The 14,947-nt window shown below is 44.4% G+C and overlaps 2 protein-coding genes across 3 annotated transcripts; one reads left to right on the top strand and one right to left on the bottom strand.

The window, feature by feature from the left end:
• Positions 1–65: 65 nt before the first annotated feature.
• On the bottom strand, positions 66–11,101 carry KARS (lysyl-tRNA synthetase). 2 transcript variants are annotated; one of them, XM_014942395.1, is made up of 14 exons: positions 10,740–10,895; positions 10,112–10,262; positions 9,744–9,909; positions 8,448–8,541; positions 7,982–8,168; positions 7,678–7,803; positions 4,972–5,091; positions 4,568–4,730; positions 4,299–4,472; positions 3,480–3,565; positions 2,724–2,809; positions 2,291–2,417; positions 840–983; positions 66–265 (listed from the first exon to the last, which is right to left on the bottom strand). In XM_014942395.1, exons 1-14 carry the CDS (start codon positions 10,829–10,831, stop codon positions 179–181), a joined length of 1,803 nt encoding a protein of 600 aa, XP_014797881.1. In that variant the 5' UTR covers positions 10,832–10,895; the 3' UTR covers positions 66–178. The 2 variants fall into 2 exon arrangements, with proteins under 2 accessions (XP_014797881.1, XP_014797882.1); XM_014942396.1 differs by lacking the exon at positions 10,740–10,895 and adding an exon at positions 10,905–11,101 and having other exon boundaries at positions 68–265.
• On the top strand, positions 11,026–14,910 carry TERF2IP (telomeric repeat binding factor 2, interacting protein). The gene is made up of 3 exons (XM_014942399.1): positions 11,026–11,512; positions 11,651–11,727; positions 12,293–14,910. The coding sequence occupies exons 1-3, from the start codon at positions 11,026–11,028 to the stop codon at positions 12,731–12,733; spliced, it is 1,005 nt and encodes a 334-aa protein (XP_014797885.1). The 3' UTR covers positions 12,734–14,910.
• Positions 14,911–14,947: the final 37 nt, after the last annotated feature.

Raw genomic sequence — 14,947 nt, 5'->3', positions numbered from 1 at the left:
CGCGCGCGGGGCCCGCCGGGAGCGGCGGTTGCGCAGGCGCAGAGAGAGAGACAGGGAGACGGGCGGGTAAAAGGGCTGCGGTTTATTGCGGTTCCTTCACACAGAGCTGCCGGGCCGCGCCCCTTCGTCACTCTTCATGGCAGGGAAGAGAAAGACCCCCCTCCGAACCGTGGTTTCTTCACACAGAAGTGCCTTCGGCGGGAGGGTCGGGCTGCGCCTCCTTCTTGTTGTCCTCCGGCTTCATGGCCGGGAAGAGAAGCACCTCCTGCGAAAAAGGGACACAGTCAGCGGGTGCCAGGGCCGCTCTGCCCGCTGTGGGTCACTCTGGGGAGACTGTGCACCCTGAGGAGATTTCTGAGTGCAAAAAAGAGAGCTTTTCTGAGGTGAAACTGATCTCATCGACACTTGTAAATATCTAAAGGGTGGGCGTCAAGAGGACAACGGCACCAGGCTCTTTTCAGTGGTGGCCAGAGACTGGATAAGGGACAACAGGCACAAAATGGAACACAAGAAATTCCATTTCAAAGCGAGGAAAACCTTGTTTACTTTGAGGGTGACAAAAACTAGAATAGGCTGCCCAGAGGGGTTGTGGAGTCTCCTTATTTGGAGATATTAAAAGCATGCCTGGCTGCATGCCTGTCCAGCCTGCTCTAGGTGACCCTGCTCTGGCAGGGTGGGTTGGACTGAATGATCTCCAGAGGTCCCTTCCAACCCAGAACATTCTGTGAATTCTTTATCTTACAGAATCTCAAAAGACTACACTAACTTATTTGGTTGGGTTTTTTTCCAGAATCCGATTCCCTGCTCACTGACAAAGCACTGCCATTTCTAACGTTTACCTTGATGTTGTTGGAGTCTGTAAGGAACATGGTGAAGCGATCAATTCCCATGCCCCAGCCGGCTGTAGGAGGAAGGCCGTACTCCAGAGCGGTGCAGAAGTTTTCATCAATGAACATGGCCTCATCATCACCTGCAGCTTTTGCCTAAATGAGAAAATTAATAGTAAAAGGTGGGCCGTACAGAGCTAGGTGGTACCACTTCTGCTAACCTCTACCAAAAGAGGGGAATACCAATATTTGTACCAGCCACGTGACTGATGAAACCAAAGCCCTTTGCAGCTGCACAAGTGAGTAACAGATGAAGGAAATCTCAGCACATAGAGAACTGGGAAGGTCACTTGCACAGGGGCTTCCAAAATAGCTCTGGGCTCAATTCCTTTCTGATCTGCCAAGTACAAGCATTGAAACAGCAACAAACATTTTGGCTCACACAGTTTCACAGAAGACTTTGCAAAAACCTGTTAAACCAAACTTTTCTGCCTTAAGTTCGAAAATCCTGAAATGTAAACTGCCACCTTAACATTAAATTTTCAGGACAATTTTCATTCCATACATGTAATCATATGTCTGCAAAGTCTGGCTATAATCGTGAGAGACAGCTGCAGCAAACATAATACAACAGGCCAAAGGTGAAAGAAAGCTGTAATACTATTCATTTTGACTGAACATTTTGAAATTTAATATTGAGTAAGTTAGTTAACATAAGTCTATTTTCCTGGGTTTGATTTTGGTTTAATCCTCTCAGGCACTGTGAAGCCATCAGAAAGAGTAGGAAGGACAGCTCTGTTTCTGCAGACCACATGATCTGACCTCAATCACACGTGGAGGGCCTGCATGCATGCATGGATGTGTATACCTAATTAATAACAGAATCAGTTTCAGTCACCCCTTTCTAAGGCTTATCTAGAGAAACCTAGTACTAGAAATTTGCAAGCCTAGTGATTTCCAGTCTGCAGCTCTGTTCTGTGAGCCAGTTTAAAATAGTAGTAACACACTTTGGGAAGTTAGGCTATTTCTTACACACACTTGAACTCTAGGAATAGACACAAAAATTTATTTAAGAACTTAGAAATACAATGTTGTATGACTAGATAAATGCTTACTTGGGGAAAAGTAACTTTCAACCTGAGCAAGACAGAGAAAACCCCTTGCACATTTGCTTATTTTCAGATTAGTACTTCAGGTAGAATAAAAGGGAAGATAATCCAAAACAAACTCGCACTACTGAAAAACTAATCAACAGGAGTGTTTGGACTTGTTTACCTCAAAGAGCAAGGTTGCTTTAAAAGGATTTAAGTTTTAATATCAGGCTTTCGCTTGAGTGATAAACACTCACTCCAAGTAGTAAAAACTCCTTTCAGCAGTAGGGACTAATGACAGATTTGGAATACACTTAAGAAATAGCTTTTGCTTACATGCCAATATCACTGATTCACTATCAGACATCATACCTTGGCCTGATCTTCAAAAAGCTGCCGCTGCCGGATAGGATCGTTAAGTTCTGTGTACGCATTGCACACTTCCTTCTTCATTACAAAGAGCTCAAAACGTTCTGTTAGTCCTGGATGAGAGCGATGCCTACACAGAGACAACAAAACAGCCACACCTTAAAATGAAGGTCTTTACAGAAGCAAAGTGCACATTTGTTACTTCAGGAGGATTGCCCACACTTAGCAGTAACAGCTGCCAAAACTTCAGACTACTAAGCATCAGCCCGCCTCTTCCCTGGATGACGGGATTCACAGCTCATGAATGTGAGGGGTTTTTGGTTGTTTTGGGTTTTGGGGTTTTTTTCCAGTTGTTTGGTTGGTTTTTTCCTCTTTTTAATAACGTAGGAGTGGAGGATTTAAAGAGTTACACAGTGACTGTGTCTCATACTCTTACCATTTGGCTAGAGGACTCATGATCTGTGGGTGATCGCAGATGAATGTAGGGTTGATACATGTGACTTCCAGGAATTCACCAACCAACTAGGAAAGCAAAAGCAAAACTAGTTTGTAGAGCGCAGTATCACCTTCCAGGCACTACCTGTCTCCAAACATCCTGCTTCCCTCTTATCACTACTGAACAATGGACCATAAAACTGAAAAGTTTCCCAACTAATTAATTCCTGATCATGGTAATGTCTTTGTTAACAGAGGCAAGAAAAATGGCATAGCAAAAACTGTATAAAAAATAACAACATAATTCATTTGGACATTACAGCAAAGGCCAAAAGGAAAAGCAGCAGAAAAATAGCTATCAAGCAATATTTTGGGTACAATGGGAAAGACTTAATACAATTGACAGAAAACTACACTGTAATCCTACCAGTTTGGTATGGTACATACAAATGCACAGATCTCAGAAAAAAATGACCTAAGATAAAGCAGATCTACTTTAAGCACAACAGACCAGTTATCAAACTGAAGTCCTTTAATGCTCACATCAAACAGGCAACAGTAAACTACATTTTGGTGGAGACAACACAAAAAAAGAGATTTTGACACAACAAGTTTTCTCGCTGTGATCCAGAATCAGGTGAAGTGCATTTCAGCATGTTCTCCCAGATGGAGCTAAACTTTTGCTCTGAAGAGACTTTCATTAATACAGATAGATCCTCAAAGACATTAAGCTTATATAGACACCACCTTTACTTACTTTGTCAAGAAGCCTGGCTGTTGTCCTGGGAGGTGCACACTCAACATTCCTCTTCACACAAAGGTCATCAAAAAACTTGCGAGTTTCTGAAATTGTTGTAGACAAAAGTTAGAAAAGCCAGGCAGGCGACCACCTTTTTTTTTCCTCCTTTCTGCATCCTTCAACATATCTTAGAGTGATTTATAAGATCTTAATGGTATAGATCACGGAAAACATGAGCTTACATGTCAATCTGCAAAACCTGTTCGATTTTAATCAGTTTACACTAAAAATGTAAGTTATTTTATACTTCAGAAACTTGACAACAGTTAAGCACAACCCCACACAACTGCTGGACATCATTATTTAGGGGGAAAAAATGGGGAAAAAAATCATTAAAAAGTGTATGAACTTGTTTCCTTATGTCTCTGGATTCCAGGAATAAAACAGCACATACACATATTTTGAAGAAAGCCCAAAATAACCATACTCCTAACCTATGATCACAGGCATGGAGACTCAACTGCCCAGAAGACAAAAGACATAAGAAATAAAAAGCTGGGTCTCTTCAACAGACGAAGAACTCCCCAGATCACGCCTATTGAGTATATAGCATCACATATAACTCAACAAAGAAAGAGGCAGAAGAATCAGATCCTGCCAATTACCACAAGGTATGAAGGCTTCTTTCTGGACTCTTACAAAACCAGAGAAAAGTAATCTCATGTGTTAGTACCACCTCAAAAAAAGCAACTGACGGACCACAAGCTGAGAACTTGAGACCTTTCACCCCCTTTCTGTTAAGGAAGAATTATAGGACATTCATACTCAGCATCTAACCTTCAGTTTCAAAGTGCTCAGCTGGTGGAAATTTCACTCCGAGGACCTTTTCCAGCTCATCCACCATGCTAATCCGCCGGAAGGGAGGTGTAAAATCAATCTCATAGGCCTGTCCATCTTGACCATCTGGATGGTAAGTGATCTTGTAACTTCCAGTAATATTTTTCACCATCCCTACAAAAGGAAGCTGAAGTTTAGAAAAAGAGTATTCCACATAATATGTAATTCTTCCAAAGATTCTTACTCTTCACTGATACTGCATACGTCACCTGAAAGCAATTTCTCTGTAATATCCATCAAGTTGTGGTAGTCTGCATAAGCCATGTAGAATTCACAGGTTGTGAACTCAGGGTTGTGAGTCAAATCGATTCCTTCATTCCGGAACTGACGCCCGATCTCATATACTCTGTCCATGCCACCAACCACCAACATCTAAACAGAAGCAAATTCTTGTAAACACTAACTTTTTCAAAAGAACCAAAAGAGAACTCAAACACACACAACTACAAGACAACCTTACAAATGTCATTCAAGATACATTTTGTTTCCTCCAATCAAAAGAGTCCACCTTTCTTCAAGAGTAATCCTCATCTTAGCTGCACTTACTTTTTTAGAAAAAGATCACAACAGATCTAGAGAATATAGGCTTAGCCACAAGAGGCTTGTGTTTTACCTTATGGTAAAGCTCTGGAGCAATTCTCATATATAAATTCATATCCAGTTCGTTGTGGTACGTGATAAAAGGTCTTGCCACAGCTCCACCTGGAATTATATTCATCATAGGAGTTTCAATCTGTAAAATAATAAAAAACAACAACAAAAAAATTAATTTAACAGTGGCATAAATATTTCTAAGCTCCTACCTCAATGCCCTGCTTTCATCTAATCTGTTCCCAAAGTAGAACTCTGTAGATCAAGGAAACAAACAAACCACTGCCAGCTTTCATTAAAAAAAAAAAAAATTATCTCTATTTCATTGATCACTTGACATTCCAGTAGAGGAAAACAATTCTGAACTAAAGACCACTTCTCCCATACAGTCAGTAAAGACAAATTGCTTAAACTATTTGTTGCTATCAAGCATCATTCATAATTACTATAAATGTGAACCTGCTGGGTTCGTGTTATCAAAACCAGGAACTGGACTGTGGCATTATCACAAAGTCATCTCTGCATTGCAGGAAATGAGGTTCAAAAGGGTCCCGTCCAAGGTCCTGCTGGGTTCATGGTATCAAAACCAGGAACTGGACTGTGGCATTATCACAAAGTCATCTCTGCATTGCAGGAAATGAGGTTCAAAAGGGCCACGTGCAACGTCCTGCACCTGAGGGGGACAATCCCCAATATCAGCACAGCCTGGGGGATGAATGGAGCATTCAAAAATATGTGGCAGTTGAGAATGGCTGGGAATATATGGAATGCATGGAAACATTCACTTTATCTAAAAAGGTGTTACTGAAGGTGGGTATGTGTGGGGAATCCCACAGTCCAACTGAATTCTATTCTGAATAGATACACAATTTCAAAGATAAAAAAAGAATTAAATCAATCTGCTGCAGGCTTCAGTGAGTTGACTTAGTTCACAACCTTGCAAATTTTCTTTCACAGCAGCTCATTTTCTTAGATGTTTAGAAGGTGACCACTTATGCTTCAAGCAATACACTCAGCTACACAAGAAACAAGACTTCAGTTCTATGTCTCCTGACAATGGAAAGAGAAAGTTGCTGCAAATTACGGGAAAAGGGAGTAGCAGGTGGGAAAAGGGAGTAGCAGAATGACTCATACGGAGACCTGGGGCAAGTGGCCAAACAATTTTTGAATTGATTCTATGGGATGTGCCACGTTTAAACTGCTGTACCCTCAAATCAGCCTGGCTTTCATGTTAACACAAAGAACTTCAGTATATGCCTCTCCATACCCTCACATCTTAGCATCAAGAACTATTACCCTGGAAACATGACAACAGGTATTTTCAGAACAGAATCTCAAAATTCACAACAAAACTACTTAAAATCATAGGATGGTTAAAGTTGGAAGAGACCTTAAAGACCACCTAGTTTCAATCCTCCTGCCATGGGCAGGAATACCTTCCACTAAACCAGGCTGCCATATAGAAGGGGAACACTTCTACAAAAGAGAATGAGACTCAGGGCTCCTGTGAAAGAACAAAGGTCGGGCAAAAATCCCCCAAAGTCAATGTGTGATAAAAAGGGAACAAAGATGCATCTAGAACGTAAAAAAGAGAGGAGAAACTTTGTAGGTTACAAATTAACATAGCTCCCTATGCAAGTATTTAATGAGATTCTCCAAAGAGATCTATACTATAAAACAAGCTGAGGTGCAGAAAACAGAAAGCAGTCAGCATCCCAGACAGTGCTGGAATCAGAAATAAAGTTTAATTGATTATGATTGGACTAACAAGCCCTGACAATCAGCTGAAGAACATGACACCCATGACAGTTTGGCTAATTTTTCTCAAAATTAACTAGTGTCTGTTCATAGTGTGACACTACACTGTGCTATATGGAGTACTGCTGTGATTGAGCACGGCCCAATTAACGTAGCTCCAGACTGCACTCTACTGTGTAGCAGCCCATTGCCTGACTTGTCTGCCTTTTACTTTATTCCCAACATTCTCACCAAGCCTAACTAACTTACTCCAGTATTCAGACGAGTCAAAACTTGATATAAATTGAGAAGGACTCTTATGGTCCTTTTTGAATAAGCTATCAGAATAGCAAAATCTGTAAGTACTAGTTTAAAAGTTATTTGAAAAAACAAAATCAAATCAAAGAAAGCCATTAAAGCCATTATGCATGACAGAGATGACACAGTACAGGTTCGGATTCCCACTGCTCTCAAAAGTCTCCCACTGGCAGTTTTTGGGATTAGTTGATAAACACTTGTAAATAAACTACATTAAGTTCTAATCTTTTTGCTAATTAAAGTACAGTCAAGAATTTGGATGCACCAGAGAGCAGAGCTAGTATTATTTTCTCATACATTATGTCACAATACATCTTAAGATAAAACCAAATTTACTTATAGAAAGCCTGCATTTATCTCCAGAGGTAGGTAATTTTTTCACTTAATTTAGTGAAAGAAGGGAAGGACAGCAGTAGTTGAAAGTACTACCCTGATAAAAGTTTCCTGAGTCATAACCTCACCAACTGAGGAATGGAATAGAATAGACTTAACTTTACGAAGAAAGGGAAGGAATGGCTCCCATTACATTAAACTGATAAAACACACTCTGCTGGGGTAATTATTCTCACTTCTGTAAATAGTTTGCACATCAGTTTGAATATAAAGCATCCTTGAAGCTGAGAAGCTCTAAACACATTCAACATGCAGAGAGAAATAAACACTAAAACCTTACCTCAAGGAAGCCCAACTCGTCTAGAAAGCTTCGAATATAGGTAATGATCTTTGCACGGGTTATAAATTTCTGCCTCACATAATCATTGAGAATTAAATCCAAGTATCTCTGACGATACCTAGTTTCCTGAAAAGAACAAATATCTTTAGAACAAGCTAGACAAATGTGCTGCCAAATGAAAAAAAAACCAGAACAAGAACTACTGTTTCTTTTTTGTTGACTGATACCACCAGCAGATATAAAAGGTCATCCATTCAGACTTATCTGTCAAATTGCCTCCAAGAGTGAGAGATGTGACAAGTACCTTATCTTTGAGGCCAAAGTGGAGATGAGGCAACATGTGCAGGCATGGAGACAACAGAGTTATTTCAGAAGGAATAATACTCAGTTCCCCTTTCTTTGTTTTCCCAGGATTCCCCTCCACACCAATAATGTCCCCACGACGCAGCTTGTTGTTAATACGGAAATACTCTTCCTCGGATTTGTAGAGCCTGGAATGACAAAAACCAACATTAGCAGTTTTGTTTAAAATTCAACATTTCAAACTGTCCTGCAAGTCTCTCTCCAGATCAAATCCTTTAAAAAAATGATCCTTCTAGCAGGGAAGCCAACAGCAACATCCTAAGCGAAACACTACCTGGCTGCCTAAGCCAACTCATAGACCCAACCCATAGCCTAAGGAGATGAAGGAACAGAATGCCCAAATACAGATCTCTAGGCCCCAGAACCGCAGTTCAGTTTACAATGCTACTGGGAATACCTCTCCTTACCTGGAATTTGCCATGACCTGCAACTTGACTCCTTCACCACGAAGATCATAGAAAATCAGCTTCCCTCCAGAGGCACGCTTTGCATGGATCCGACCTAAATATCAAAATATGCAGGATATCAGGATAAGAGTCCTTAGCAGAAAGGATACAGGAGCAAAAGGCACCGTATTATCACTTGGACAAAGGATTGTCAGCTCCGAACTAATTACCAACCATGAAAGAGAAGCACTTATGTCTCAAAGTTAATACCAACGCACAAAAGACCATATGAACTTTGGGTCCTGGAGCTCGTATCACAATCTGATCTTGTAGTTACAAGGGATGTTGCATGGGTCTACTCAGTCTGAAAGGATGTGTCCATCCAGCATTACCTGAACAGGCTTGAAAGCTGGTCAAAGAAGAACCTTATGAGGTTCAACAAGGGCAAATATAGGGTCCTGCACCTGGGGAGGAAGAACCCCAGGCACCAATATAGGTGAGGAGAATGATCTGGGAGTCCTGGGGGATAGCAGATTTTCCATGAGCCAGCAATGTGCCTGTGTCACCAAGAGGTCCAATGGAATCCTGGGCTGCATAGGGAAGAGTGTGGCCAGCAGGTCAAGGGAGGTCATTCTCCCCCTCTACTCTGCTCTGGTGGGGCCACAACTGGAATACTGCATCCAGTTCTGGGCTCCCCAGTTCAAGAGAGACAGGGAACTGCTGGGGAGAGTGCAGCATAGGGCAACAAAGATAATTGAGGGATTAGAGCATCTCCCTTATGAGGAAAGGCTGAGAGAGCTGGGACTCTTTAGTCTGGAGAAGAGAAGGCTGAGGGGAGAGCTTATCCACATTTACAAGTACCTAAAGGGTGGGTTGAAGGATGATGGAGCCAGACTCTTTTCAGTGGTTTCCAGCAATAGGACAAGGGGCAACAGGCACAAGCTGGAACATGGGAAGTTCCACTCAAATATGAGGAAGAACTTTTTTCCAGTGAGGGTGAGAAAGCCCTGGAAAGGCTGACCAGGGAGGGTGTGGAGTCCCCTTCCCTGGAGATTTTGAAGACCTGCCTGGATGCAGTCCTGAGTGATGTGCTCTGGGGAACCCTGCTTTAGCAGGGGGGGGTTGGACTGGATGATCTCTAGAGGTCCCTTCCAACTCGATGATTCCAGGAGCAGTCTAACACTGCTACAGACTTCATGACTGAGTAAGCGGGGAATCAGCAAAATGCAAAGAGAGACCACTCCATCACTAAAGGCAGCTAAGACTTGTCTTAGCAGAGCAACAGACCATCTTTTTGTATCCCAGATAAGCCTTTACCTGCCACTCTCAATGTAATGTCTGTCAGGTGATCTCCTGGCTGCAGGTGACTGTATTTCTCTATAAATTCTGTGAGTGATATGTCTACATGGAACTTGTGGGGATAGGGATCTTCGTTGGTGCCCTTCAGCTGCTGGATCGCATGGCTACGGATCTTGAAGTATTGCTGTTACCACAAACAAAGAAAATGAAATTATTTGGTCAGAAACTGAAAGCATTTTATATGTAGAAAGTTACAACGCCCTTTACAGGAATATGTAGACCTCTTCCCTTTTAACCATTTAGTTCCCCTCAAATAAAGAAAAATCAAATGTAAATCTGTAACATTTATTCTCAGAACGGCAATAAGCATGAGGCCAGACACTCACATTTGGATCCAAGTTTTCCTCATCAGCAGCAACGTTATTCTCGGAGTCACAAGTCGCAGAAGCCTTATTTGATTGCTTCTCACTTTGCTCTTTCTGCTTTGCCTCCTTCTCAGCAGTTTTCCTCTCAGCTTTTAAGCGTCTCTTCAGCTCACTGCAGGAGAGAAGGGGTGGATGGGGACGTGGGGGACACCACCACGCTCCCACAAGGAGACACTCGGCAGGATTCCACCAACAGGTTTCCAAAGTACAAGTAGCCCTGCCGCTCCTCTCACTCTGCCCAACACTACAAGTCATCCCCAAGTGTGCCTGAGTGCTGCCGTCTCTGAACTTTTTTTAGTTAATCTCCTGTGACATACAAATACTCAGGGAAAGTCACAACTGAATTAAACAGCCCGTAAGCAGACCCTGAGGAACGTGTGCCCCAGGACCCTCCACGGGGTATTTTACACACAGGAGCCCGGCAACCCCACACAGCACACAAGTGAAATAAGGCAGACTCTCCCCTGGAGCTACTCAGGGTTCCCGAAGCCGCCTTCGGTACCCGGCCCGGCCCCCCGCGGCTCCCGCCCCGGCCTCCCGGCACTTCGTGAGGGAAGCGGCGGCCCCCTCCAGACCGCAGCGCACCGACCTGCTTGGGTCATGAAGTGCCCGGCGCCATGGGAGCAGGGGCGCGGCCCTCCAGACCCAGCCGCGGAGCCGCACGGCGGCGGGGCTCAGCATGGCCCGCTCCGAGGGGTGGCCCGGCCCGGTCTCGCCTCCCCGGCCCGGCTCCCCCTTGTCCGCCCACCCTCACTTTTTGCTGAGGCGCGACTCGCTCTCCGCCGCCTCGCACACGCGCTCCTCCGCAGCCTCCATCTTCCCGAGCTCCAGACGTGCCCTTCCGGCCCTCCCGCGCCTGCGCGACCGGGGCGGCGATGGCGGCGGCGCGGTCGCGGTCGCTCTTCTTGTGGGACGACGGTAGCCCGATGCGGTTCTACGTGCGGCCCGGGTTGGCCAAGCTGCGCCTGGCGCCGCTGGTGCTGGCGGGCGGCGGGCGGTTGTGCCGGGTGCAGGAGCCGGGAGCCGTGCTCTTGGCGCAGCCCGGGGAGGCGGCGCCGGCCGGGGCTGTCTCCACCGAGTACGTGACGGAGTGCGTGGAGCGCAACCGGCGGCTGCCGCTGGAGCCCTTCCGACTGCCCGCCGCGCTGCCCGCTCCCTCACTGTCCGCCGCCTCGCCCCGCGGCCGCCTGCCTTTCACGGAGGCGGAGGACGCGGCGCTGCTGCGGGCGGTGCGCGGGCGGGGCCAGGCGCGGGCGGGCGGCCGGGCGCTGTGGAAGGAGCTGGAGCGGGCCGGCCTGACGAGGCACAGCTGGCAGGCCATGCGCGACCGCTACCAGCGGCACCTGCGGCCGCTGCTGGGCGGTGAGTCGGGGGGTGGCCGGGGCCGGGGGGAGGTCGGTGGAGGGGCGAGAGAGCGGCCGGGGGCGAGGGGAGGCTGATGGCCGGGGGCGACCGCGGCCCCGCTGCGGCCCTGCAGTCAATGCCTGCCTCGTCCCGCAGAGCCCCGACGGACGGCGGAGCCGGCAGAAAGTCGAGGTCTCTTCGAGGAAGCCAACCGGGAGTTTGAAAGCACGGAGGTAAGCGTCCCGGGCTGGTGGGAGCCGTCCCTCCTGGTTGTCACCGAGCAGCACGATAACTCATCGTTAACTTCTTAATTGGCTTTGCACTGTGGTGTCCCTTCTGCTGTGGCTAACGGGGAGCTTTCGTGTGAGCCGTGGCCCACGCGGTTCAATGATGGATGCGCGGTGCCGCGCCGCGGTGTGTTTTCCGAGTCTGGTTCCCTGCCCAAGTTAACGGGAGGAAACTAATCTGACAGTGTTGACACGTTAAAAGCTGTATTGGCAAGTGGAAGGCATTCTTTCACCGTGGGCATAAAATGTTCCCGCAGTGCCATTAAGATTTACTTTTGCCTTTTGTACTTAGTTTGTTCAAGCTCTCCCTTGTATTTCATGCTTTTCTGTAATCTTGGATACCCTCGTTAGCACATATGGCTTCTGTCACTGGATTTTCCCAGGTGATTTCTGAGTTTTTGATACAACATCACAGTGGGAAGTGGTTGTGTAGCAGTGATAAAAGCAGCTTGTCAAAGCAGCTTATCAGGAAGCACCATCTCTAACTGATGACCTCTTCTCTTACTTTTAGTCAGGAAGTGACACTTCAGACATCTCAGAAGAACTTTCTACACGAGATGGAGAAGGAAAGGCCCCAGGAGAAACAGCATCTGGTTTCAGAACTGGACCAGAGGACTCTGCTCTCCCTGACACTCAATTGCAAAGGGAAGAAACACCAACAAGCACTTGCTCTTCCAGCGTGGTGGGAGAAGTAGTAAAAACTATGCAGCATTTCATGGAGAAGTTTGGCATGGACCTGTTGACTGTTACACAGGCCTTCCTGAAAAACACGGGTGAAGTGGAAACTACTTTACACTTTCTACAGACGGGGCAGCGCTTGGACGGGTACCCTGTGTGGAGCAGAGAGGATGATTTGGAATTGCAAAAAGATGATGAACGGGTCAGAAATAAATTGATAGCAAAATTTGGAGCTGAAAATGTGGCAAAGCGGGTAGCATTTAGGAAGAGTTAGATAGCAAAGCAGAGGGGAATGGCTGATCCAGGACTGTGGTAGGACCTTAAAAAAACAAAATCATTTGAGAAATGCAAATGTGATAAAGTTTGATGCAGCATTCTGAAGGATCAGAAATGCTTTAAAATAATTGTTTATAAAAGGCCTATTTTCTATTTGATTTTTCTTTGTAATACTGAGTACACTAAACATTTAGAAATGGAAAACAGCAAAGAGAAGGATTCTATGCAGTATCAGGTTTTCTCTGAAAATTTGCTTTAAAATGTGTATCCACGATATAAACCAGCAGACAGTCCTACCTGTAGATTGCTGCATTGCAAAGGCTTTTGGACAGAGTTGGCACCAAAATCTGACAGAATCACAGTAAGTGCTCTAACCTGTCGTGCATTATTAGTGCACAATAGCAGCCTGTTCTCTCCCATGTGTCTTCTTCAAACTGGTGTGGATGATAATTTCATAACCTCTTTTTTTGTTGATGTTAATGAACCTCGATTACGTTTGCAGACGTTTAGGAAGTTAAATTTTCATCATCTCCAAAGAGGGACCAAGAATATTCATGCCAGAAGGTGAGGCACTTGGTCCTGTAAATGAATGCTGAGATGTCTCAGAGTGGCCGAGTGTACTGGGAATGGCCAAAAAAGGTCACAGTGACGTTATAATATTCCATCTCATGTTACAGAGATCTCTCAGTTAAAACCTCAGGCCGGTGGACGATCACCTCAGTGTTCATTACCACTTCCAGAGTGTGTTCTCCAGTGCTAATGTTGCAGGGTTTGTTTAATAAGGTCAGCTTTACCATCTTGCTTCATGATTTCAAAAACAATAGCTCTACCCCAGCTTGCATCTCTGCAGATTGAAGAGTCCCAGCTTCTTTAATCCAGGCAAAGTAACGCTTTTAGAACTTGTGCCAGACTACATAGTCTAGTTGGAAGAAGCAGACCAGGTTGCAAGGCCACGTGCAATAGTTTGAGTAGGAGACACAAGAAGAAAGAGTGCTCAGAGTTTGTTTAGGTATCTGTCACCGAAGTTATATTTCAGGGAGAACACCATTGCTCGTATACAGTCACAATCTGAAAAAACTCAGTACTTTCAGCCTGAAATCATGCTCTGGTCACTATTTTAATATTATTTGAAGTCAGTCCTGTAAATCTAGAATTCATTCTTTTGGTGAAATAAAATGGGCTTGTAACAGCAAAGATTGATTTTTATTTTTATTTCCCTTAGAATTGTATTTTGGGTTTTTGCTTATTGCACTTTGGCACTCAAAAAAAAAATTCAAGTGAATTAGGAAATTGCTGAGTTTGAGCCAAATTCGAATGATATTGAAAGTCAATGATATAATGCTATTGCTACTTAAGGAAACCGCTACTCTGAAACAGCGACTGATTATTTGGGGAGTTAACCAATGTAACCAAATAAATGCCAAAACTCTGTTTCAGACTATACAGTGTTTCACTGGACAGGTCATTCCTGCTGAAAAAGGGAGAATTATTTGGTACATTCACGCTGCTCAGAGTGGTTACTTGAGGCTTGTGGGGAAGACCAGACAAGCACTTAACAAGAAAGTGCAAGACAATGTAGCAAATAAGGCAGTAAGACTTTTTTAAAATGAGAAACTTTGCCAGGAGGATTTGAAACCCAAGGACTGCTGATGACCAGAGTCATGAACAGGAGACCTGTCACCTCCTGTAGCCAAAACCTCCTGCTCCAGTTTGGGTGGTGTATGCGTCGTGGTAGCTCCATAACCTCACGATTCAGTGGTCATCTCGTTTAACCAAACCTGCTCTAGGATTCAAAGTGAGAGGTAGAACATGCTATGTTCGCATTAAGACAACTTTAAATTTTCACATGACCACACTATTTGGCTTTGGTTCTTCCAGAAAAAATGAAATCTTACCAATTGTTGCATTGAGGGAACGTAGCTAAAGGAGTTTAGTAAAGATATTCTGAAATCAATGATCCTGCTTTTTCTGAAATAAGCTTAGGAAGCACAACTTAAAGTAATTTTCAAAACAGGACATTAAAAAAATGCATTGTGTGTTATTTTTATGTCATTTGTTTACTGGCTGACTGGAAACACTATGTAGGTTTTTGTCCAGCTAAACATTTGATACATGGAATTAATTGAGTCTGCTGAAAACAAGTATTCAAAATAAAACGTACACCAATCAAGCTGGCATTGGTTAATGTAGAGCTATAATTAGCAATGTACTG

The sequence above is a fragment of the Calidris pugnax genome, unplaced genomic scaffold, assembly GCF_001431845.1.
Source record: "Calidris pugnax isolate Ruff unplaced genomic scaffold, ASM143184v1 scaffold28, whole genome shotgun sequence".
Classification (NCBI taxonomy): Eukaryota; Metazoa; Chordata; class Aves; order Charadriiformes; family Scolopacidae; genus Calidris; species Calidris pugnax.
This window is presented reverse-complemented; position numbering and strand designations above follow the sequence as displayed.